The 22,571-nt window shown below is 51.0% G+C and overlaps 3 protein-coding genes across 17 annotated transcripts in view; 1 reads left to right on the top strand and 2 right to left on the bottom strand.

Annotated features, from left to right (window-relative positions):
* Nucleotides 1–949: 949 nt before the first annotated feature.
* INHBE (inhibin subunit beta E) lies at nucleotides 950–4,944 on the bottom strand. 3 transcript variants are annotated; one of them, XM_038549510.1, is made up of 5 exons: nucleotides 4,730–4,944; nucleotides 3,837–4,066; nucleotides 3,394–3,526; nucleotides 2,529–2,619; nucleotides 950–2,308 (listed from the first exon to the last, which is right to left on the bottom strand). In XM_038549510.1, exons 2-5 carry the CDS (start codon nucleotides 3,848–3,850, stop codon nucleotides 1,551–1,553), a joined length of 996 nt encoding a protein of 331 aa, XP_038405438.1. In that variant the 5' UTR covers nucleotides 3,851–4,066; nucleotides 4,730–4,944; the 3' UTR covers nucleotides 950–1,550. The 3 variants fall into 3 exon arrangements, with proteins under 3 accessions (XP_038405438.1, XP_038405436.1, XP_038405437.1); XM_038549508.1 differs by lacking the exon at nucleotides 3,394–3,526 and having other exon boundaries at nucleotides 2,529–2,882; XM_038549509.1 differs by lacking the exons at nucleotides 3,837–4,066; nucleotides 4,730–4,944 and having other exon boundaries at nucleotides 2,529–2,882; nucleotides 3,394–3,518.
* Nucleotides 4,945–5,200: 256 nt separating this feature from the next.
* INHBC (inhibin subunit beta C) lies at nucleotides 5,201–17,090 on the bottom strand. Its single transcript, XM_038549506.1, has 2 exons — nucleotides 16,477–17,090; nucleotides 5,201–8,044 (listed from the first exon to the last, which is right to left on the bottom strand). The coding sequence occupies exons 1-2, from the start codon at nucleotides 16,787–16,789 to the stop codon at nucleotides 7,302–7,304; spliced, it is 1,056 nt and encodes a 351-aa protein (XP_038405434.1). The 5' UTR covers nucleotides 16,790–17,090; the 3' UTR covers nucleotides 5,201–7,301.
* Nucleotides 17,091–20,138: 3,048 nt separating this feature from the next.
* R3HDM2 (R3H domain containing 2) overlaps nucleotides 20,139–22,571 on the top strand; it is a 165,913-nt gene continuing 163,480 nt past the window's right edge. For 6 of the 13 annotated variants that reach the window (XM_038549757.1, XM_038549759.1, XM_038549752.1 and 3 more), the window contains exon 1: nucleotides 20,143–20,191. The gene's annotated coding sequence lies outside the window, so the exon portion shown is untranslated. Of the gene's footprint in view, nucleotides 20,192–22,571 lie in introns of all 13 variants that reach the window. The other 7 variants (XM_038549758.1, XM_038549754.1, XM_038549750.1 and 4 more) reach the window with 4 other exon arrangements.

The following is a 22,571-nucleotide window of genomic DNA, read 5'->3' as shown; positions in this document are numbered from 1 at the left end:
GTTGTAATTGTGGGGGAACAGATACAGAGTCCTGTTTCACTGTCCCTCCCCCATATGACTTTGGCCTAGACACCAGTTATACCCAGAGGTCAGGCAAGACCAGCGGTCAACGGGAGAAGGAGCCCTACACATTCTCCTGCCTCAGCCGTCTGCCCTTTCTTTCAGAGAAGCTCTTTTTTTTAAATTTTTAAAAAAGATCTTATTTATTTTTTTAAAAAAGATTTTATTTATTTATTCACGAGAGACACACACACACACACATAGGTGGAGGGAGAAGCAGGCTCCATGTGGGGAGCCCAATGCAGGACTCGATCCGGGACCCCTTGGATCACGACCTGACCTGAAGGCAGATGCTCAAGCGCTGAGCCATCCAGGCGCCCACAGAGAAGCTCTTTTAGAACACGCTACTTTTTCCTCCTCACCTAGGTCTCCAGATTAGTGATTCTCCAAAATTTTGACTTTAAGACCCCTTTACACTCCTTTTTTTTTTTTTTTTTTTAAGTAGCCTCCCTGCCCAACATGGGGCTTGGACTCGCAACCCTAAGGTTAAGAGTCATCTGCTCTACCCACTGAGCCACCCAGGCACCCTGCCTTTACACTCTTAAAATTTATTGATTTTTTGTTTATGTGTTTCATATCAATTTACTATATTAGAAATTAAAACCGAAAAAAGTTTGTGACACAAGAATACACAAGCACACATCCCATTAACAATGATGTCAGAAAGATGATGTAATCACATGCCACGTAGCCTCTGGAAAACTCCACTGTGTACTTTTGAGATAATGAAAATAAAAAAGGCATCTTAATATTATTATGAAAATAGTTTTGACTTGCGAACACTCCTGAAAAGGGTCTCAGGGACCTCCCAGGGGTCCCCAGACCTTACCTTGAAAACCACCCCCCTGGGTCATCACCGCAGCCCCTCTTTATGACTCAAATTTGTTGATTGATTTTTCCCCTCATTTTTATTGGGTAAGTATAAACATTTGTCTCCTCGGTGGGTCCTGTCCCCCACTGGGGAAAACCAGGAAACTTCTTAGGCCCAGCACTCCTCTCTCCTGGCTCCCATTTCTGGGGCCCTCCCAGACACCTCCTCTTAGCCCCCTGCCCATCTCCTTCTTGGCCCTCCCTTAAAGCTCTTCCGCTGCTTCTGCCCTTGGCCAGCCTGGTTCCCCTGTCCGAGGCCTGCTTCCCTTACTCGAGGACTTTCTCTTCTTGGGAGAGACTAGGTAAATTTTCTCTGCCTTCTGCCCTCCCTCCATCCCTCCCTCACCTCTGCTACCTTCCCTTAGGGCTTAGGGAAGGAAATCATGCTTCCTGGGCAGACTCTTTCAGAGAACACACTTTTCCCATCTCCCCACACACCAGCCAGCCTGGAACAGGCAAGATTCTGGATGAACAAGTGCCCATTTGGGTCACCCAGGTCACACTGCCACCCTGCCGTTGGGTAGGGGTGTGGGTCAGGAATGCAATGTGGCCCGCCACAGATGCCCTTTGCCTGGGAACCCCCAACTGATCTTTTCACTCCAAATGCCCAGGTCCTCGTGCTAGCTGCAGCCACAGGCCTCCACCACCATGTCTGGCACATCTGTCTTGACCACATTGCCATCACGGTCCAGGTAGAGGAGAGAGAGAGGCCTCCGGGCCGTAGGAACACAGCAGGACGTGCCCAAGGGCCAAGGGTTGTTGGCCTTGAGGAGGCTGAAGACGGCCGAATGGAAGGAGGCGGCGATGCCGGGGCTGCCAGCCAGGTGCGGGGGGCACTGTCCACTGCAGTAGTTTAGCTGGTACCCCTCGGGCTGCAGGATCCAGTCCCGCCATCCCAGCTCCTGGAAGTCGACATAGTGGTCTCGCCTGCAGCACAAGGGGGTCTCGGGCTCGCAGGTGGGGGTCCTCCTCCTGGCCCGGCCCGCTCCGGGCTCCCTGGGCCAGATCTGGAGCTGCAGGAAGGGCCGCCGGTCCCCGGCCGTGTCCAGGAGCCGCCGCCCCAGCTGCTGGGCAGAGGTGCGGTTGCCTGGCAGGAGCCTGCACTTCAGCTGGAGTTGCAGGACGGCGGACTCCTCAGCCCTCAGGCCACCAGAGGGCAGAGCGAGGGCGTGCCAGCCCGCAGCCGGCAGGTGCTGCTCGGCCAGGAGGGTGCGCGCCCCCCGCTGCCCACCGCCCGGGCGCCGCCCGAAGACCCTCAGGTACAGCGAGCCGGGCGGCGCGGGCCGCGCGTGCAGCCAGAGGCGAGCCCGGGACAGCTGGTGGGGCTGAGCCGTGGACAGGTCGAAGGTGAGCACAGAGCTGCAGGCCGAGGTGGAGTCTGCCCGGGAGACGGCAAGGGGCAAGCACGTGAGCGGCGTGGCGCTGCTCCAGGCCCTGCAGGCCCAGCCCGCCACTCGCTCGTCTGCAAGAATCGGGGACCGCCTGGTGTCCCCCGCCCTGCTCAGCCGGTCCCTGCCCCAACTTCTCCTCCTCCCACACCCTGCTCGCCTGCCTTTCCTGTCGGGGAGGCCTCCCTCACCCGCCTCTCCCTTACCCACCTGCCACCGTTGCAAAGCTGATGACCTCGTCTCCATCTGCTATAGGCATGCTTCGGGGCTGTAGTCTGCGGAGGGCTCTGGCCAGCGCTGCCTGGGGGGGAGGGTGAGTTATCCTGGGACGACTGGTCAGGTGCAGCCCCTCCAGGATCTGCTGCTTGGCTAGCTCCAGGACCAGAGCTCGTTCTGCTTGGGGTGCCAGCGTGGGGCCTCCGCAGCTGGGACATCCAGACCCTGCCCCCTGTGCCCACACCAGTGCCCAGAGCAGCACCAGCTGGGGCTGGACATCAGGGAGCCCCATGCTCCTGGAGAGTGGCCCTGGGTTGGGTCAGGAGCCTCGGATGGCAGTTGCTCCTTCTGTTGATATGATTGCGTGGAAGCCAATGAGGGCACAGCAGCAGCAGACAGCAGTGCCACACCTACCCTTGGCCAAGGGTAGAGCCACCTGTCTTCTAGTGCCTGGGACTCAGGAAGGCTGCATGTGGATGGTCTTATGGGTGGCTGCATATAGCGCATCTGCCAGTTTGGCCCTCACAGCTCACGGCTGGCTCCTGAGTGGGGCCTCTTTAGAGCCGTAAGCTGGGGCACCCTCACTTAGTGGTCAGCTAGCAGACCTACCCTCTGAGCCCCTGGATTGGCCACCTGTGCTGCCCATCAGGTCCCTGCAGGGGGTGGAGGCCCCCCCCACCTCGGGTTTCACCATCTGGCCCTGGTCACTGAGTTTGAGGTAGGGGTATGGGGGTGGGGGGACAGTGTGGACACACATGATGCAAGAAAGAGAATGATTTCACATGCTCAGTCCCCAAGGTCTGGGGCTCGGGGGAGGGACGCATAGGAGCAAGGTGGGGAGGGCGATCTCCCCCCATACCTCTAGTCCTTCTAGCTTACGCAGCCACTTCTGCTGCAGCAGCTTCTGAGGCAGCTGTGAGTTCCACTGGTTATCTCCCCAGGGTCTCTGGGCCAGAAGCAGAACTCTGGTCTCTCTATTCCTAGCAATAGGGCTAGGACAGGGGGGAGAGGAATGGAGTCCTCCTGCCCAGGCCAAGGTGGCAGTGCCAGGGGGCACGGAAGTCACCTCCTGACCCTGCCTGTGCTGGCTGCCCAGAGTCCAGTTGGACTGGAGCACAACGTGGAGGAGGGCTGGAGCATGGTGGGGGGGTGGGGTGCATGTTACATGCATGTCTGGGGAAACCCAAAGAGGTAGGGGTGGTGGTGATGCAATCTGACAGCAGGGCAGAGTCCATCAAGGCTGGCAGTAGGGCATGGGATTTGGGCTGGGTCTCTTTAAGGTAAGAGGACTGTGAGAGTTACCTAAATCGGGGCATCCTAGAAGTGGTTCGAGGCCTCTGTGAGAGGGGGCAGGAAATGGGAGGTTTAAGAACTTTGAAGAGCAAGCGCGAGTGCGGGCGACCTTAGTTCCGATCTGGCCCTCTTCACACTCCTCACTGGCTAACGGGAGGGCCATGGTCCCTCCTCCTTGCACTTCCGACGGTAGACTTCATGCTAGCCTCTCTCCGGATGCCCCGGGTTTCTTCAAGAAGCTAGAAGGAAGGGCGTGTGATTTGGAACTGTGCCCCACCTGCATTTTATTCCCCCCCACCACCCCGCTTAGCCCAGTGGGGGCTGTCGAGAGCCCAGCAGATGGGGCACCTGGGAGCGGGACGGGAAGGGCGCGCCCCGGGGCGGGGCCTCAGTACCGCTGGTGTCCGCCACGTGGCGGTGTCGGGCCGCTGGGCGCCGCCGCCGAGCTGCCGGGAGCCGAGACGCAGCCCGCCAGCCCCTCGGTCCCCAGGCCCAGCCTCTCCCAGCGGAGCAGACGCCAGTCCCCGTGCGCCCCCTCCGCCAGCACCGGGGCGCAGAGCCGTCGTCAGGCCCCACGCCGCTGCTACCTTTGGTTTCAGACCTCGTCACTTTGACACGTGGCAGTGGAGCTTGGTGATGGGTGTCAGGCCCTTCCCAGAAACGGTGTGGTGGCGGTGGGGGCGGGGGGGGGGGGACAAGGAGGTTTTAGACCCTCCTGTTCTCCCTACATTTCTCCCCCGGTGGGGGGGAAACATTCAAGCCCCTCTGCCCAGTTCTCTCCCCCAGCTCTCCGCCACCTCTCTGTTGGTGGAGGCTGGTGAATGACCGCCCTCTACCCCTGGAGTCTGGGACATCGAACTGCAAAGAAGTTTCTGCCCATGGTGGAGTCTCAGAGGGCTTACCTGTTGGCGCCAGACACAAGAGTCCAGGGAAGCAGCACAAAGTGGCTGCAAGAGTCGCTGACCCCACTTCTCCCCTACCCTCTATCAGGTGCCCCCAGTTTTCAGCTCTTCCTACCCTCTTGCTGCTGTGCCTGGCCTGGCCCTACCTCCCCACTGACACTTACGTCAGAACCCAGCTATAAATATGCTCTTAGCATCTTAGTCACTTTCCCCAAGAAGTGCTCCCAGGTTATAAATACCCCAGCCATCTGCCTCACAGGCCCGCCCTACCACCAACCTGGTTGGGTGCTGGGGGGGAGGGACAGGCTTGGGGGCGGGTAAGAAAGGAGAAGAAGCCCTAGTGATTATCTTGCCCAAATGAGAAAAGCCTGACAGTCTAGGGTTAGGGGCCAAGAGGCTCTGGGAGCAAAGGTTTGGAAGAAGACAGATCCACTCTTTCCCCTTTTAACAGAAGGTGGAGCCAAAAAGAGAGGGAGTAATACCGATTCAGTATTTATTTTAAAATTTGTAATTTTGTTCATCATGGATTTTTCGGCATTCATCTTGCTGTCTTAAAAATATTGCATTGATTATTGATCTCAATCGATGAATTTCTTGGCAGTCCCTTACAATTTTGCCCCCAAAGTGACTGCTGTACTTTACCTCGCCTTACTCTTGGCCCTGGGAACTAAGGCTGTAGCCGAAGGGAGAGAGCTTAGATCTAGGGGAGGGGTGGCTTGTGGGGCGGCCGTGGAAGGGGGAGGAAGAAGCACAGAAGACTTCCTTAGATGTTCCCCTTAGATGAGGATCTCCTCAAGGCAAAAATGGCATGGCTTCTGTGGGTTGCTTAGGAAGCCCCACAGCTCAGATCTGCAGGTCTCCTGAGGAGATCCCTTTCAAACTTTCTCCTCTAGGGTTCCTCTTCAGGGACCTCAGGCTCTGGAGGGGGGGGTCATAAGCTGAGCAAACACAGACATCACGTTACCCAAAGGACACCTGGGTTTTGCGCAAACTCGGCCTTGGGCTGCAGACAATATCGATCCCATGGTTCAAGGCTGTCCAACCAAAGGGAGAGGATGATGGGGAAAGAAGTGCAAAGGTCTAGAGAGGACCCAGTCTCAGAGCAAATACCTCCCCTCCTCATTCCATGCCTTCCTTTTCTTCTCCTGGTCCCATGCAAGTGGCCCTAGGCCAGTTCCAGCTTCCAGGAAGGTCTCCTGGATGAAGTCCTGGGGGTCAGTGAGAGGAGGGAGCCAGCTCTGAGCCATGCCTCTGGCCCCCCCTCCCCCACATGTGTGCTCACGGATCGTCAGCTTACTTGCTGATGGAGCAGTGATCTGTCTCATCTCTTGGAGTGAGCATGGAGGGAAGAGAAGAGCAAATACAACCTAAGCCTCTATCAGCTCTGAGACCAGCAAAGATGGCTCTGGGAGGGCGGAGGAGACCTAAGGAAGAAGAGGAGGCATGCTAGGAAAGGAAGGGGCATGAAGTGTGGCATGGACACAATAGCTCGGCCCTGAGGAGCCTGTGGGAGAGAGAGCAGAAATGGGCAAGGCAGGTAGACTCTGGGTCACCCTTGGTGTAGGCCAGGGTCCTGGCAAGAGACAAAAGACACATTCAGTTGTCTGTGTTTGCATCACTAACAAGCCTTAATGAAGAACTTATTTATACAGGTGTAGGCAGGGTTAAGGGAACCAAGGAGGGGCGTTGAAGCCCCAAAGACTAGCAAGAGTGGAAAGCCCTTACAGGTCCCTAGTGCGGAAGATATTGGAATGTAGGTAGAAATGGGGTCAGGGCGGCCAGATAGGAGCTGGAGGGACAGACCACAGCTTCTGTCACACAGATACATGGCACGGAGGCAGAGGGAACAGGAATAAGAAATATCTTGACCTCCGTCTCCTCTTATCCTTTGACCCCCTGCCTGTGTCTACCTGTAAGGGGACAAATTCAGCAGGAAGCCAGAGGCCAAAGGAGTTCAGGTGAGTCAGTCCTTAAGGGTATTGAGTAGGGCAGAGAAGGACAAAGAATGGATGAGGGTATGCCAAGAGAGCCTTTGCAGCCCACCAGGGCAAATAAGAAAGGGGCTTGAGATACAGAGAAGTGTAGCTGTGGACAGCGGTGATCTAATCTTCAGTGAATCCGGGGAAAGAGCTCTCTGGTAATCCAGAAAATCAGGGCAAGGGGCTGGTCAGCTCATCCTAGAGTTATGGCTATCAAGTCAGAAGAGCAAAGAAGGGTAGTGGATTATGGGATGGACTAAGAGTGGGCTATGGGTGTCTGTGCCTGGGAACTAGACAGCACTGCTCACCTTCGCAGGTGGATTAGAGTCCCCAGGGTGGCAGTGGAGCCCGAGAGGCTTGCCAGATAGACTACACCCTAGGAGACTGGTGGTCATGAAGATGGGACGGTGACTGTCCTTAGACGAAGATCTCCTCAAGTCATAGCTGGGATCATTTCCATAGGTTGCTCAGGAAGAGGGAGCTCTCCTTCGGGACAGAGGCAGTAATGGGGTGTCATTCCCACCTCTCAAGAAAGAGTGCCTCTATGAGGGCATGTTCACTTGCCCCACTTGGGCTGCCTGTCGGCACAGGGACTAACTACACCCACAGGCCTCTACCACCATGTCAGGTATGTCAGTCTTGACAACGTTGCTGTCCCTGTCGTAGTACAGCAGAGATAGGGGGCGCCGGGCTGTGGGCACACAGCATGAGCCCCCTCCGGCGGTACCAGCAGCTGTGTTGGCCTTGAGAAGGTTGAGCACCGCAGTGTGAAAGGAGGCAGCAATGCCAGGCATGCCTGCCACATGCAGTGGGCACTGCCCTGTGCAGAAGTTCATTGCATAGCCCTCAGGCTGGATGATCCAGTCGTGCCAGCCAATGTCACGAAAGTCCACGAAGAACTCTTGGCGACAACACATCCGGGATCCACCCTGGCAGTTGATGCCTCGCCGGTGAACCCGGTGCTTACCACCAGCTTTCACCTTGGCTGACACAAAAGGCCTATGGGCAGCCCCACCCAGTATGACTGAGCTCCAGGCTCCTTGGCCTTCAGGTACCAGCTCCAGGGTCAGGTGCCCTTGGTTGCAGGCAGCCTGAGCTTCACGCCCCAGGAAGAGCTGGTGCCAGCCACTGGCATCCACGTCCAGCAGGTGCTGAGTGGCCGAGGTGAGGTTGGTGTCACGTGAGCTTAGCACGAGGATCTTCAGCTTTAAAGTCTGGGTGGTATTGGGAGGGATCTGTACAAAGAACATGAGGCTGGCCTGCTGGATCTCCATGCCACTAGCAGTTCTATCAGAGAAGTGGAAATCAAGATGAGTCTGGTTGATGTCGGAGAGCCCTGTGGACACAAGAAGCCCCAGTCACTGTGGCCTTCCGAGTGTCAATTTTACCAGCTACCTCTTAATTCTCAAGTATACTTGAACTCTCTGCAGCATACGGCATAGTTTACCACCCTTTCTTTCTTGAAAATCTTTTCTTTCTTGGCTTCTATGACACAACTTTATGATTCTTTGATTTTGTTTGCTGGCTTTTCTTTCTCTGACCATTGTTCAATGCAAGAGTCCTCCAAAATTTGTCTTTGACCTTCATTTCCTTTTACTCTCTACTCAAGGGAGTTCTTATCCACACTCATGCTCAGCCAACACAGTTTTTATGTGGTGATTCCCAAATTTGGATGTCTAGTTCAGACTAATTCTGCACCTCTGGACTGGACGTATAGATTTGGGAATCAACAAACTTTAGGTCTAAATTTCTAACTGCTTGGGGCACTTGGGTGGCTCAGTGGCTGAGCGTCTGCCTTTGGCTCAGGGTGTGATCCTGGAGTCCTGGGATCGAGTCCCACATCAGGCTCCCTGCATGGAGCCTGCTTCTCCCTCTGCCTGTGTCTCTGCCTCTCTCTCTGTGTGTCTCATGAATAAATATTTTTTTAAAAAGGTTTAAAAAATAAAATAAATTTCTAACTGCTTAATTTTGCCACATGACTGTCCTGCCAGTACATTAAAATCAAATTTTGGGGACCCCTGGATGGCTCAGTGGTTGAGCATCTGTCTTTGGTTCAGGGCGTGATCCTGGTCCGGGATCAAGTCCCGTATTGGGCTTCTTGCGTGGAGCCTGCTTCGCCCTCTGTCTATGTCTCTGCCTCTCTCTGTGTCTCTCATGAATATATAAATAAAATCTTTAAAAAAATCATTTTTTTCCCAAACGGAAGTCACTCTTTTCCTTCTTATATACCCCTCTTTCTGTTCTTCGAGTTGGAGGCACCACTACCCTCTTTATCATCTCCAGAAACCCCCCTCTGTGAGCACCCCCTCTATCCCCATATCCAGTCCCTCAGCACAGTGATTCTATGTATTTCTCCTTATCACCATTGTTCTTGTCCAGTCTTCTCTCTTCATCCCTCACCTGCCCTACTGAAAAACCAATTAAAACTGGTTTTCTATTCCCTCCACTCCACTGAAACTGCTCTTGTCAGGATCACCGACACTTTCTATATTGCCCAATCCAATGGTTTCACCTCTTTATATTCATCTTACTTGACCTTTAAGCAGTGTTTGACACACTTAATCATTCCCTCCTTCTTGAAATATTTCCTTCTCTTGGCTTTTGTGACTCTGGCCACTCTATCTTGGTCTGTTGCTGACAGCTCTTCTTCCTCTGCCTGACCTCTAGTTGTTGATGGTCCTGAACTCCCTTCTTTTCTCTATCTATATTCTTTTTGAGAAGCATCTCATCAATTCCCATAGCTTTCTATTCCATCTGTATGCTGATGACTCCCAAATATATATCCTTGGCCCTGACCTTTCCCTGATTTTCAGGCTTGTATATCCTGCTGCTGATCTGATATTCTATTTGGATATCCAGTGATATTTTAAACTTTTCACCTTCAAAGATAAACTCAAGATTTATCCCCCCAGCCCAAACCTATTCCTTTTCCTACCTAATTCCCTATACATGCATTGCTTAAGGCAAAATCTTATTGCTCTCATTCCCTACTTTAAAATTATCTGCAAGATCTGGGGTGCCTGGGTGGCTCAGTCAGTTAAGCATCAACTCTTGATTTCAGCTCAGGTTATGACTTCAGGGTTGTGAGATCAAGCCCTGCACCCGGCTCTGCACTCGGCATGGGGTCTGCTTGAGATTCTTCCTTTCTTTCTGCCTCTGCCCCTCCATCCCACTTGTGCATGCTCTTTCTGTCTCTCAAAGAAAATGAATAAAATCTTTAAAAAAATAATAAATAGGGACTCCTGGGTGGCTCAGCGGTTGGGCGTCAGCCTTCGGCTCAGGTCATGATCCCGGTGTCCTGGGATCGAGTCCTACGTCGTGCCCCCTGCATGGAGCCTGCTTCTCGCTCTGCCTGTGTCTCTGCCTCTCTCTCTCTCTGTGTCTCTCATGAACAAATAAAATCTTTGCCAAAAAAATTTTAAAAACAAAATAAAAAATAAGCTATCTGCAAGATCTGCCCACTCTACCTCTAATTCATGAAATAATTTCACTAATCCCTACCTCCTCTACTACATATTAACCCAGTCACCTTTTTCTTGAATTATAGCAATGGCTTCCAAAGTGGTCCACTGCTGTCCCCCAAACCATTCTCTATATATCAGCCAGAATGCATTTTATTATATAAATTTGATCAGCTTAATCTCTTTAGCCTAAGACCCCTTGGAGGCTTCCCATTGCTATTTGAATAAAATCTAACCTCCCCCCATTTTTTAAAAAAAGATTTTATTTATTTATTCATGAAAATACATAGAGAGGAGAGAGAGAGACAGAGACACAGGCAGAGGGAGATGCAGGCTCCATGCAGGGAGCCCAACGAAGGACTCGATCCCGGGTCTTCAGGATCACGCCCTGGGCCGAAGGTGGCACTAAACCGCTGAGCCACCCAGGGATCCCAAATCTAAACCCCTTAACACAGAAAACTCATATGATCAGGCATTCTGCTATTTAATGGCTATGTTCTACCTATACTGGCTCTTTTCCACTCCTTGAACTCAATAAACATGGACTCACCTCATGGCCTTTGCACTTGCTCTTCCCCCTGTGTGAAACGTCTTAATTTAAAAAAAAAAAAAAAAAGATCTTGGAGGGGATCCCTGGGTGGTGCAGTGGTTTAGCGCCTGCCTTTGGCCCAGGGCGCGATCCTGGAGACCCGGGATCGAATCCCACGTTGGGCTCCCAGTGCTGGAGCCTGCTTCTCCTTCTGCCTGTGTCTCTGCATCTCTCTCTCTCTTTGTGTGACTATCATAAATAAAAAAAATAAAAATAAAAATAAAAAAAAAGATCTTGGGATCCCCAGGGGGCTCAGCGGTTTAGTGCGGCCTTCAGCCCAGGGTGTGATCCTGGAGACTCAGGATCGAGTCCCACGTTGGGTTCCCTGCGTGGAGCCTGTTTCTCCGGCTGCCTGTGTCTCTGCCTCTCTCTCTGTGTGTTTCTCATGAATAAATAAATAAAGTCTTAAAAAAAAAGATCTTACTTATTTGCTTGAGAGAGAGAGGGAGCACAAGCAGGAGGAGCAGCAGAGGGAGAGGGAGAAGCAGGCTCCCCACTGAGCCGAGAGCCCAACGTGGGACCCAATTCTAGGACCCCAGGATTAGGACCCCGGGATCATGACCCAAGATGAAGGCAGATGGTTAACCCTGAGCCACCCAGGCAACACCCCCCCACCCCCAATCTGAAATGTCTTTCCAAGATTTTTGATTGACTGGCTTCTTTTTGGCATTCAGTTCAAATGTCCCTTGCTCGTAGAGGCTTCTCTGACTAACCTATCTAAAGCAGCCTTCAACTCTATCTCTGTCTCTCTAATACACCATCCTGCTTAACTGTCATTGTAGCTACTATTACTCTCTGTAGACTTCTTGTTTTGTTTGTTTGTTTGTTTTTGTTTTTGTTTTTAACCTGGGCATGGCTGTGTGACTTGATTTGGCCGATGAGACAGGCAAGCACAGTGCAAGCAGAAACCTGATAAAGGTTTAAAGATATTTGGGCTAGACTCTTGAATGATGAGAAGCCATGTGGAGAGACACTTTGAGGATCAGAGACCATCTCAGATGTTCTAGCACCATCTAAACTCCTGACTGAATGTAGTTGTTTCAGTGACTTCAGCTACTCCTCAGATGGAGATGAAGAACTGTCCAGATAAGCCCAAAGCACAAAAACCATCAGAAATACCTAATTTCTTGTTTTAAGCCTCTGTCTTTGCACTGGTTACTTATATTAACTGGTAACTGAAACAGAAATTAGTAATAGAGGTAGTGTATTCCATAACAAAGACCTAAAATATGTAGCTTTGACTTTGGGACTGGGTGGCAGGCAGAGGTTGAAAGGATGGTGAGGAGACTGTTAGTGAAGGTAGGGAGAACAGTGAGGAAATTGCTATCAGAAGCTGGAGAAAGGGGAACCTGTGTTATGTATTGGCTATCATCTGCAGCAACTTGGAAGCTAGAAATGGTATCTAACAAAGTTGTGAATTTAGCTAAAGATATTTCCAGGCAGAATGTTGAAAGTGCCAATTGGCTTATTTTAGCTGCCTATGATAAGGCATTTCAGGCGTGAGATGAACTAAAAAAGAAACTGTTCAATTTTCAAGCAGAATTTAGAGAAAATATTTCCAACAGGACTTGCTAGATTGAACAATAATATATTTTTTTCATTCCTCACCTATGTGTCTGGTGCAAGATTCTTAAGGTGAGAAATAGTCTCAGGGCAAAATCACATCCAGGGCATTGTCAGTAAAATATGGTCTCAGAGCGAAGATCAAAACATTTAATAAAGGGTTAATTGTAAGACCCTTTGTTAAGATTTAACACCTCTGTTGGGACACCTGGGAGGCTCAGTGGTTGAGTATCAGCCTTTGGCTCAGGTTGTGATCCTGGGGTCCTGGGATGGAGTTCCTCATCCTGCAGGGAGCCTGCTTCTCCCTCTGCCTGTGTCTCTGCCTGTCTCTGTGTCTCTCATGAATAAATAAATAAATAAACAAATAAATAAATAAATAATAAAATCTTTACAAAAAGATCTAACGCCTCTGTTAAATCTTAAAAATTTAAGATGATGTTCTGTAGATCCTCTTAACTAGACAATAGGGCTTCTAAGAATCTTAAAGTGTATCGACTCACAACACCCTGACTTGTAACCAACCTAAAGAGGGGTCTGTCTTGAATAAGTTGACTGCCTTTTTGTCTAATTGAGCAGACTATAATTTATTATTTAGAAGGCCCACAGGGCTTCACAGAAGATTTTAGTAGGGAAAGCAGCACCAGTTTGGACTAAAAGCTACAGAGATGATTCAAAATGAAAAGAGGTCTCTGGGCCCCTAACTTCTTTGGTCAGGAAGCAGGCTGAGAAAACTGCTCAGCCACAGACACAGGTCACTTCCTATTTAAAACGAAAGACATCTCAGAGGGTGGAGCCAAGCGCTGAGACAGTAGATCTAGAAGAAGAGCACTGAGAGAAAAATCCTACCAGGGACCAGGACTAAACCCTGAAGGAATTCTGGATTTGGGGTAGACTGAGATATATGCCTGGCTGGATATCAGAACTTTCATGGATCAATGACTGTTCTGTGTCCCCCATCCCCCCGTCTTCCTCATCGAACAGGAGTATCTATTATGGTTATCCTGTCCCTGTGTCAGCAATGTATGTTAGGTGTGTGGGAGGCAGATACCTTGCATTTTTAGGTCACAGGCAGTAGTATGTATGTTGGTAAATGTTTAACAACTGGATTCCAGAGGGAAATAAATCCTGATTTGTAGTGTTTGCCAGTTTCTGTGGTATAAATTCTCCCACCACAGCCGATTTCAAACTATTAATGTGACATCACTGGATGCAGACTTGGGAGGTGTTGGCATGAGCAGTTCCAGGACATCGCTGAGGGCCCCTACCCCAGTTTCCGCAGAGCCTCACACTCCCTCTTCCTACGTACACAGGTCTTGCTTTCACACTATTGTGTGGATGATAGCTTAAATTGGAATAAAAGCTCCAAGCTAACATATCAAAATGCAAAAGGTAGAATCTGGGTATCAGTCATTCTCACTTCCAAATGTCATCCCAGATCAGGCCCCCTCCGGCTGAATGTTGTACTCATTCACTGATTAGCAAATATGTGGAAAGTATATAGACTTTGAAGTCAGAGAGAACGGTGTTTGAATTCTGCCCCTTGCAAGCTGGATGACCTTGACCATGTAAATGATCTTCTTTGAGTATCAGTTTCTGCTTTCATAAGATGGGAATAATAAACTCTGCTTTACAGCCGGGGTAGTTGTGAGGATTCATTGAGATGAGACAGGCACACTAAATACCTGGTAGCCATCTTTATTGTCACAATGTGGCCAGGAACTGGTGTCAGGGATACAAAGGTGGAAAAAAACTAAAAACAAAAAACAAAAAAACACCAAAAAACCAAAACCCCAACCAGGATCTTGGTGTTCAAGGGAGCCATGGTTCATGGTCATCTGTCCACCTTGTGCTCATCCATTCTAAGCTACTTTTCTTTCTTTCCTTCTTTTTTTTTTTTTTTTTTTGTCTTTTAAGATTTTATTTATTTATTTGAGAGAGAGAAAGCACGAGAGAACATAGCAGAGGGAGGGAGAGGGGAGAAACAGGCTCCCCACTGAGCAAGGAACCTGATGTGGGGCTCCATCCCAGGGCCTGGGATCACAACCTGAGCTGAAGGTGGCCACTTAACCAACTGAACCATCCAGGTGGTCTCCAAGCTACTTTTCAACTCCAAATTCAGTTTGCTCGTTCAGACTCTAACGCACATTTCTCTTTCTTTTAGAATGTTGTTTACGGGGAGGGGGGGGTGTCCCTGGGTGGCTCAGTGGTTTAGCGCCTGCCTTTGTGCCCGGATGTGATCCTCAAGTCGCAGGATCCTTGAGGATCCTCGAGTCCCCGGATCGAGTCCCACGTTGGGCTCCCTGAAGCTGCCTGATTCTGCCTCTGGCTGTGTCTCTGCCTCTGTGTGTGTGTGTCTCATGAATAAATAAATAAAATCTTAAAAAAAAATGTTGTTTACCATTTTCTACCATTAAAGTCAAACATGTTCTACAATACTAGTCCATTTGCAATCTTCTGAAAGACTTCCCTGACTCACTAGGACCCAACGAATAACTCCTGACCCAGCAAGATCTGTGCCCTCCTCTAGCATTATTTCATTCTTCCTTACCTTCTAATTCATTTATTCCCAACAGCAGCAACTACACCCCTCATGGGAAGGAGGGAATCTTCGATTTCTTGCTCTCCCCCATCTTAACCTTCTAAGAACATTACCTGTTTTACTTCATTTAATTCTCTCAACTATCCTCTCATTAACCCCATTTTACAAATGAGAAAACTGTTAACAACCCAGGTCACACATTAATAAGCAGCTGAGCAAGGATTTGAACCCAGGCTTATCTGGTTCCAAAGTTTGTGTTTTTCATCATAGGCAGGGGTGCCTTGAATTGGAGCCAAAATCAAGAGTGGGCCGCTTTACTGACTTAGCCACCCAGGCACCCCACAGTTTTCAGTAGTTTTAAAATGAGGATAACAATAGTACTTGCCTCACTGGGTTGTTGTGAGGATGATCTCAAGGAGTTTGCGTATGTAAAAAGCTTAGGATAACGGAGATGTTATGTAGGTGTCAGTTATTTCTACTTTACGCTAGCTTCTGGTGATAACATGGGGAATAAATGACAGTTCCTGACCTCAAGGGGTCTACATTTAATAGGAAATGGACTTCCCAGGAAACCTGGAGGGAGGCAATTTCTCATGGAGTTTAGTTTCAGGGCGAGGGCAGGGGAGCCACTGGAGAGGGAGCTCCTCACCCTCAGGTCAGGGTGGGTTTTTTCAAGACAGGAGTGCTGGGTCTTTTTTTTTTTTTTTTTTTTTTATAAGATTTTATTTATTTATTCATGAGAGACAGAGAGAGAGAGAGGCCAAGACATAGGCAGAGGGAGAAGCAGGCTCCTTGCAGGGAACCTGATGTGGGACCGGATCCCAGGACTCCAGGATCATGCCCTGGGGCTGAAGGCAGATGCTCAACTGCTGAGCCACCCAGGCGTTCCAGGAGTGCTGGGTCTTGAAGAGAAAGGAGAGTGGGTGCTGACCAGGAGAAAGGGGTCAGGAATGGGAAGGACCTTCTAGACCCATGGAGGAGCTCGCAAGAAGCTCAGAGGCCAAAGAGATCACTTGGTGTTCTGTTCCTAGGGTCCTGTCTCCAAATTCTTGACCTTCTCTCCAGCTACCCACTGTAAATTCTCCAACTCCTCTTTTCTCTCTGGACTTAACTCTCCCTTCTTCTCTATCTTCTATCCTTTATTCCCCACTTTGACCCCGTTCTGATGTGAGGGCCGAAGGTATTAAGATGAGGGAGCAGGGGTAGGCTGGAGGTATTGTAGTCCTGGTGTTTTACTTTTTCCCTTTTCACTAAGATGAGGCATCTGGGGGATGGGGAGACAGGGGCCAGAGAAAGGACAGACTGCCTAGCTCCCAGCTGAAGTTGGGTGCAGGCCCAAGAAGTGGATGAGCTCACACCACAGCCTGTGGAAGTTTGTGGGAGCCAGAGGAGATGCAGGCAGGCAGTCTCAAAAGAAGTGAAATCTACCCACTTCCCAGCTGCCCATTGGTCAAGTCTAACTAAGAGAAAGCAGGGGGTGGGGTGGGAGCATAGGGTTAGGAGATTATAGACCATGGGAAGCAAGAGTTGGGAGAGTTTGGGGGAGGGAGGCAGGGGTTAGGCTGGGGAGGAGACTTTTCCTTCCTTGGGGGAAGATCTACAGAACAGGAACCCACCTGTGTCAGCAAAGCTGATGATCTCATATTCCTGTTCTCCGTCAGCCTCCGGAAGCATCCCCTGCGGGGGCCCATGGAGGCGCTGCAGGGCGGCCCTCAGAGCAGCTCCGGACACAGGCCTGCTCAGTGTTGGGCGCTGGCTGAGGTGCAGCTTCTCCAAGATGCTTCTCTTGGCCAGGTCAAGCAGCAGCTCTCGCTGGCGCTCCACGTCCACGGCGGGTCCTCCACATGCCAGACACTGACTGTCAGCCCTGGGAATGGCCACCGTAGCTGGCGCCAGGAACAGGAAGGCCAGGAGTAATGGGGAGATCATTGCTGAGGGAGGCCGTCTTTTAGGGACAGGGTGGAGATAGGGCCCTAAAACCGGGGCTCAGGATCTCAACAGCTGTGGTCTCCGCTCCAGCCTGGCCGCCGGGGGCCCTGGAAGGAGAATGCGTCCAGCTGGCATGACTCCTTGTTGCAGGGGTCAGAGCAGCCAAACATCTGACTTGAGAGGTGAAGCCAGTTGCAGGTAGAACTTGGCAGAAGCCTCCAGCACATAGTCAGTGAACGGACAGAGTGGGGGATGTGAGGGGAGGTTGTTTTGTTTGGGGAAAGAAATGTCCCGGGGCCAATGTCGGGAGACTGTGGGTTACCCACGTAAGCTGCCAGGCCCGGGGACAAAGGTTAGAGATGAAATTCCCCTTCAGCTCAAAGGCCTTGCTGGGAAGCCTGGAGGAAGAGGGAGAGGCGAGAGGTTTTAAGACAGAGTGTTAAAGAGTGCCTCTCAAGCCAGAGGGTCCCCGGCAGGGCACTCTATGTCATTGCCATATGGATAATTGGGAGTTTCACTTTCCTTTGCCTGGTACTTCTCAAAGCCCCTCTGCCCCCTTTCTCTCTCCCTGAGGCTCATAATGCAGACTCCTTTGTTCACCATCCCCTCCTCTACCCCTGTCCACTGGACTCGAAACTAGCCATGAAGATTAAGAGAAAGGAGGGAACATGTTCCAGCCAGGTCTTCTGTAGCTTTAGGGGGGGATGTCTGAAGGCGGGAAAGCTAGATTTGCTTACCCTTTGAGGATTCTTCTATTTAGGAAAAGAAATTTTGACATTTCTCGGAATCCCTGGTCCTCCAAAGGTCCTGACCAGTGTTTCTGCCACCGCAGGGTTTTACTGGGCAGGAATGGTGGGTGGAATTAGGAGGATAGGTGTTTAAACCAGATGATGCTGGTCAAAATTCTGTCTCTTCCTTTTATTAGCTGTGTGACTCTGGGCAAGTTACTTGACCTCTCTTGCTTTCATTTCTTCATTGGAGAAATGGGAAAAATGATCACCCTTGATTCCAAAATCCAAAAAAACCTCATAATCCACTATTTTTTTTTTGTAACTCATATGGTGACGCGAACAGAGGGAGGGTTATCTATGATCATTTTAAAAATTGTACTGAAGGCTGTCCCTGGGTGGCTCAGTGGTTTAGAGCCTGCCTTTGGCCCAGGCTGTGATCCTGGAGACCTGGGATCGAGTCCCACATCGGGCTCCCTGCATGGAGCCTGCTTCTTCCTCTGCCTGTGTCTCTGCACACCTCTCTCTCTCTGTGTCTCTTGTGAATAAATAGATAAAATCTTAAAAAAAATTGTACTGAAACTATTTGTACATTTTTACTCCAGAAATATCAGTTATTTGATTATGGGATACCCCTGGGGGTATTCTATAATACACAGTATATGTATCATTTTACCTTCCTAAAACCTGAAATTTTCTGATTTCTGAAACATGTCTGACTCTATGGACTCTGAATAGGGAATTGTAGATCTGTAATATCTCAGAATTTTGAGATTTAAATAATTTTGTAAAGCAAAAATACAGTGGCTGACACACAGCAAGTGCTTAACAAAAGTTTTATTATTTCTGCTATGCAGGTTTTTTTGTGGGCCCGAGTACCTGCACCTCTAGATGTGCTGAAGAAATTCTGCCAATATCTGCTGTTCTGAGCTCTTCTTTCTTAGATGCCATGCCCCCAATCTTGGTCTGCAGTGCACTTGGCCAGTCTGTTGCTTTCCTTGTATTCCCAGCATCACACACAGGGCCTGATCTATCAGTGTTTATATTTTTATTTTTTTAAAGATTTTATTTACTTATTCATGAGAGACACAGAGAGAGAGAGAGACACACACACACACACACACACACACACACAGGCAGGGGGAGAAGCAGGCTCCATGCAGGGACCCTTGCGTGGGACTCGATCCCAGGTCATGCCCTGGGCTGAAGGCGGCGCTAAACCTCTGAGCCACCCAGGTGTCCCCATGATCTATCAGTGTCTAAAGGTGTGGGAATACCCTCCTCCGTGTCATGGAGAGTTAGTTGACATCCATCACTGTGTATGTTTAAGGCACGCAGCACTAACCTCTCCGGGGCTCACTCAATCTCCCTTACCTCTGGGAACGAATTGCTCCTCCTGGTTCCCGCAGCACATTGAACATGTCTCTATTTATAGCACTTACATTGTACTGTAATTATTTTTTGCCTACTGCAGTTCTTGTGACATAGTAAATATGTAATAGTCAAATTCTATCAATGTAAGACTACAGTGCTTCTTTGAGGGAGTTGGTCAGTCAATGACCCACATACATCTAATCGATAACTAAATTGATTCTGCCTCCAACGGGCCCAATGGGGGAGGCTGCAGACTCAAATGACTGGCAAGGGAAAGAACCACATCTTGGAATGGGGTGTAAGTGAGTTTAATAGGATAGACTTAAACCTGCTTTATTTATGTATGCATTTATGTATTTATTTTAAAAGATTTTATTTATTCTTGAGACACGGGGGGGGGGGGGGAGGCAGGGACACAGGCAGAGGGAGAAGCAGGCTCCCCGCAGGGTAGCCCCAGCGGGGCTCCATCCGGGACCCGGGGTCATGGGGTCACGACCTGGGCCAAAGGCGGCCGCTCACCCACCGAGCCCCGGGGCGCCCCTACACCTGCTTTAGAGAGAACTCAATTTTTTACATCTGGAAAACACGGGTGTCCGCCTCGCCCCGACCCTTGCCCGTTTATCCCACAAGCGTTTATCGCGGGGTTGCTGCCCTGCGCGGGAGGCTGTTCTGAACGCGCTCGCGCTCGCTGAATCCCGGCCTCGTCCCGGAGTCAGGAGCACGTTCGGAGCTGCGGCGACGCCGACGGTCCTGAGGGACTCACCGCGGGCTGAGGGCGCCGCGGCCCGCCTGACACACAGCGCGGGCGAGCGACGGAGCAAGCGCGCGGGGCGCAGAGAGGCGGCGGCGACGGGGCGGCGGCGGCGGCCTGGCGGGGCGCGGGGGCCTGGCGGGGCGGCGGCGGCGTCCGCCGCGGGGGAGAGGCCCCCAGGCGACGGGGCGCGCGGGGCGCAGGGCGCGCTGACGACGACGCCGGACGTGCTGACGTAGCGCGCAGGCCGCAGCGGGGGGCGGACTCCGGGCCTTTCTTCCCCTTCTGGTCCCCCCTCCCCCTTTTCTCCCTTTCCGGGTCTGGTTCCCCCTCTTCTCCCCTCTCCCCCTTCCTTCCCAAGCCCCTTCCCCCCCCCGCCCCGGTCCCCCCTGCTCCCCCGCCCTGGGCCCCGGGGAAACCCCCGCCGAGAAGAGCCCGCCCCCAGGAGCGCGCCGCCGCCGGCCGTCGGGGCCGAGCCGCAGCCGAGCGGCCGTGGGCCCGGGCGGCGGGCGGAGACGCGGGCGCCCTCCCCGCGGCGGCCCGCGCGAGGTGAGGCCACCTCCGGGCCGGGAGGGCGGGCGGCGCGGGCGGCCCGTGGGGGGGGGGGCGTGGCGGCGGCGGCCTGGGTGCCGCCGGGGGCGGGGGGTCGGGGCCGGAACCCCGTGCGGGGCTGCCCGAGGCGCCGCCAGTGTGCGCGGGGAGCGCAGGCGAGGAGCGGGGCCGGGGGCGCGGGCGCGGGCGCGGGCGGGCGCCACCTGTGGCCTGTGCCCGGCCGGGAACTGTTGCGCCCTGCGGCGTGGGGCAGGCCCGCTCCATGTGTTTCTTGGGTCTCCGTGTTCCTTTGAGCCTTGGAAAGGTGTGTGTGTGTGTGTGTGTGTGTGTGTGTGTGTGTCGGGGGAGGGGGGGCTGGAGCCTCCCGATGCTCAGCCGGTGCCTGAGTTACTGGAGGACGCGGATCCGAGCCGGAGCGTCCAGGACGAGGTTTCCGGAGCCTAAAAGTCGGGCCTGCATCAGGCTCCTCACTCACTCTTTAGCCTCTTAAAACTCTTGGTAACTCCGCAGAATAACTATCCACTCAATGGATTGTTCTGGGATAACGAGGAGACGTGTTTTCCAGGTTTATTGAGAAATCATGGACATGTATTACCGTGTGTATTTAAGGCACGCAGCTTGATGGCTGGATTTACACATATTGTGAAATGATTATCAAAATAGGCTCAGCTAGCCTCCGTCCTCTTGTATGGTTACAATCAAAAGAAAGAAAGAAAAAGAAAATAATTTTTCCCCTTGTGATGAGAATTCTTAGGATTTACTAACAACTTTCCTAAAAATCTCATAGCAGTGGCCACCATAGTCACGTTATAGGTCACGTTCCCTACTCCTTATTTTATAACAGAAAATTCGTGCCTCTTGACCCCCTTGCAATGCCCCCTTACCTTACGCTCTGCCTCTCTAACCACAAGTCGGATCTCCTTCTGCAGCTTGGTTGGTTTTTTTAGATTCCACACAGAAGTGAGATCTACACTGTCTTTCTCTGATTCACATGCCTTTGAGGTCTATCCATGTTGTCTCAAATGGTACAATTTCCTCCTTTTTTATGGCGGACTAATATTTCATTACACACACACACACATATACACCCCACACAACTTCATCCATCCATCCATCCATCCATCCATGGACATTTAGGTTGTTTCCCTGTTTTTGCCAGTGTTAATAATGCTGCCATGAACACGGGGGTGCAGATACCTCTCAGAGTCAGTGTTTTTGTTGGTGTGGGAAAGTTTAAATTCAGATTCCAGTTGGATGAATATTCTTGTGTACATTTTTTTTCAGATAGATTTAACGGAAAGAGAGGAGCCTGAGTTCTGTCTGATTTTGGTGGGCAACATGGAGACTCGGGAAGAAGGAGGTGACAGGTTTTTACTTCAGGAATATCACACATTCCTAGCATTTTATTGTATTTTTAGATAGTCAAATTGGCACTTGAATTAGTTTTAGTGGCTCCTCTTTCTCATGCATTTTTTCCCCCTTTCTCCGTGTTTCCTTTTTTTCCCTTTGTGAAGCCTTTAGACAAAAATGATTTATTTTATTTTTAAAAATTTTATTCGGGAGAGAGAGAGTGAGAGAATGAGCAGGGAGAGCAGGAGAGGGAGAAGTAGGCTCCGCTTTGAGCAGGGAGCCCAATGCAGGGCTTGATCCTAGGACACTGGGATCATGACCTGAGCTGAAGGCAGAGGCTTGACAGACTGAGCCATCCAGGCGCCCCAAGACAAAAATGATTTAAATAGGGGTGCAGAGTGGTAGGTTAGATTAATTCAGTTAACTTTTTAGTTATATGTTTCTTCCCCCATTGCTGTTCTCCATAAGGTTGAGGGGACAGTCTGGAATATCTGATGAACTGTCAGCGAAAGTTAAATTTAATTTGAGAGTTGCAGTTCTAGCTGTCTTTGTGTCCACAGTAAGATCTATTGTAGACCTCCTCTATCTATTTATCTATCTATAAAATATTTTATTTATTTATTCATGAGAGACAGGCAGAGGGAGAAGCAGGCTCCACGCAGGGAGCCCAATGTGGGAATTGATCTGGGGACTCCAAGGGTCACACCCTGGGCCCAGGGCAGGTGCCAAATCACTGAGCCACCCAGGCGTCCCAAGACCTCCACAATTTAAAACAATTTTTAAAATTTGCGTATGTAGGGATCCCTGGGTGGCACAGCAGTTTAGCACCTGCCTTTGGCCTGGGCCGCGATTCTGGAGACCCGGGATCGAGTCCCACGTTGGGCTCCCTGCATGGAGCCTGCTTCTCCCTCTGCCTGTGTCTCTGCCTCTCTCTCTCTCTCTGTGGCTATCGTGAATAAATAAATAAAAATCTTTAAAAAAAAATAAAAATTTGCGTATGTAAAAATAAGGTGCCTGATATTTTTTA

Source organism: Canis lupus, chromosome 10 (assembly GCF_011100685.1).
Source record: "Canis lupus familiaris isolate Mischka breed German Shepherd chromosome 10, alternate assembly UU_Cfam_GSD_1.0, whole genome shotgun sequence".
NCBI classification, from domain to species: Eukaryota; Metazoa; Chordata; class Mammalia; order Carnivora; family Canidae; genus Canis; species Canis lupus.
This window is presented reverse-complemented; position numbering and strand designations above follow the sequence as displayed.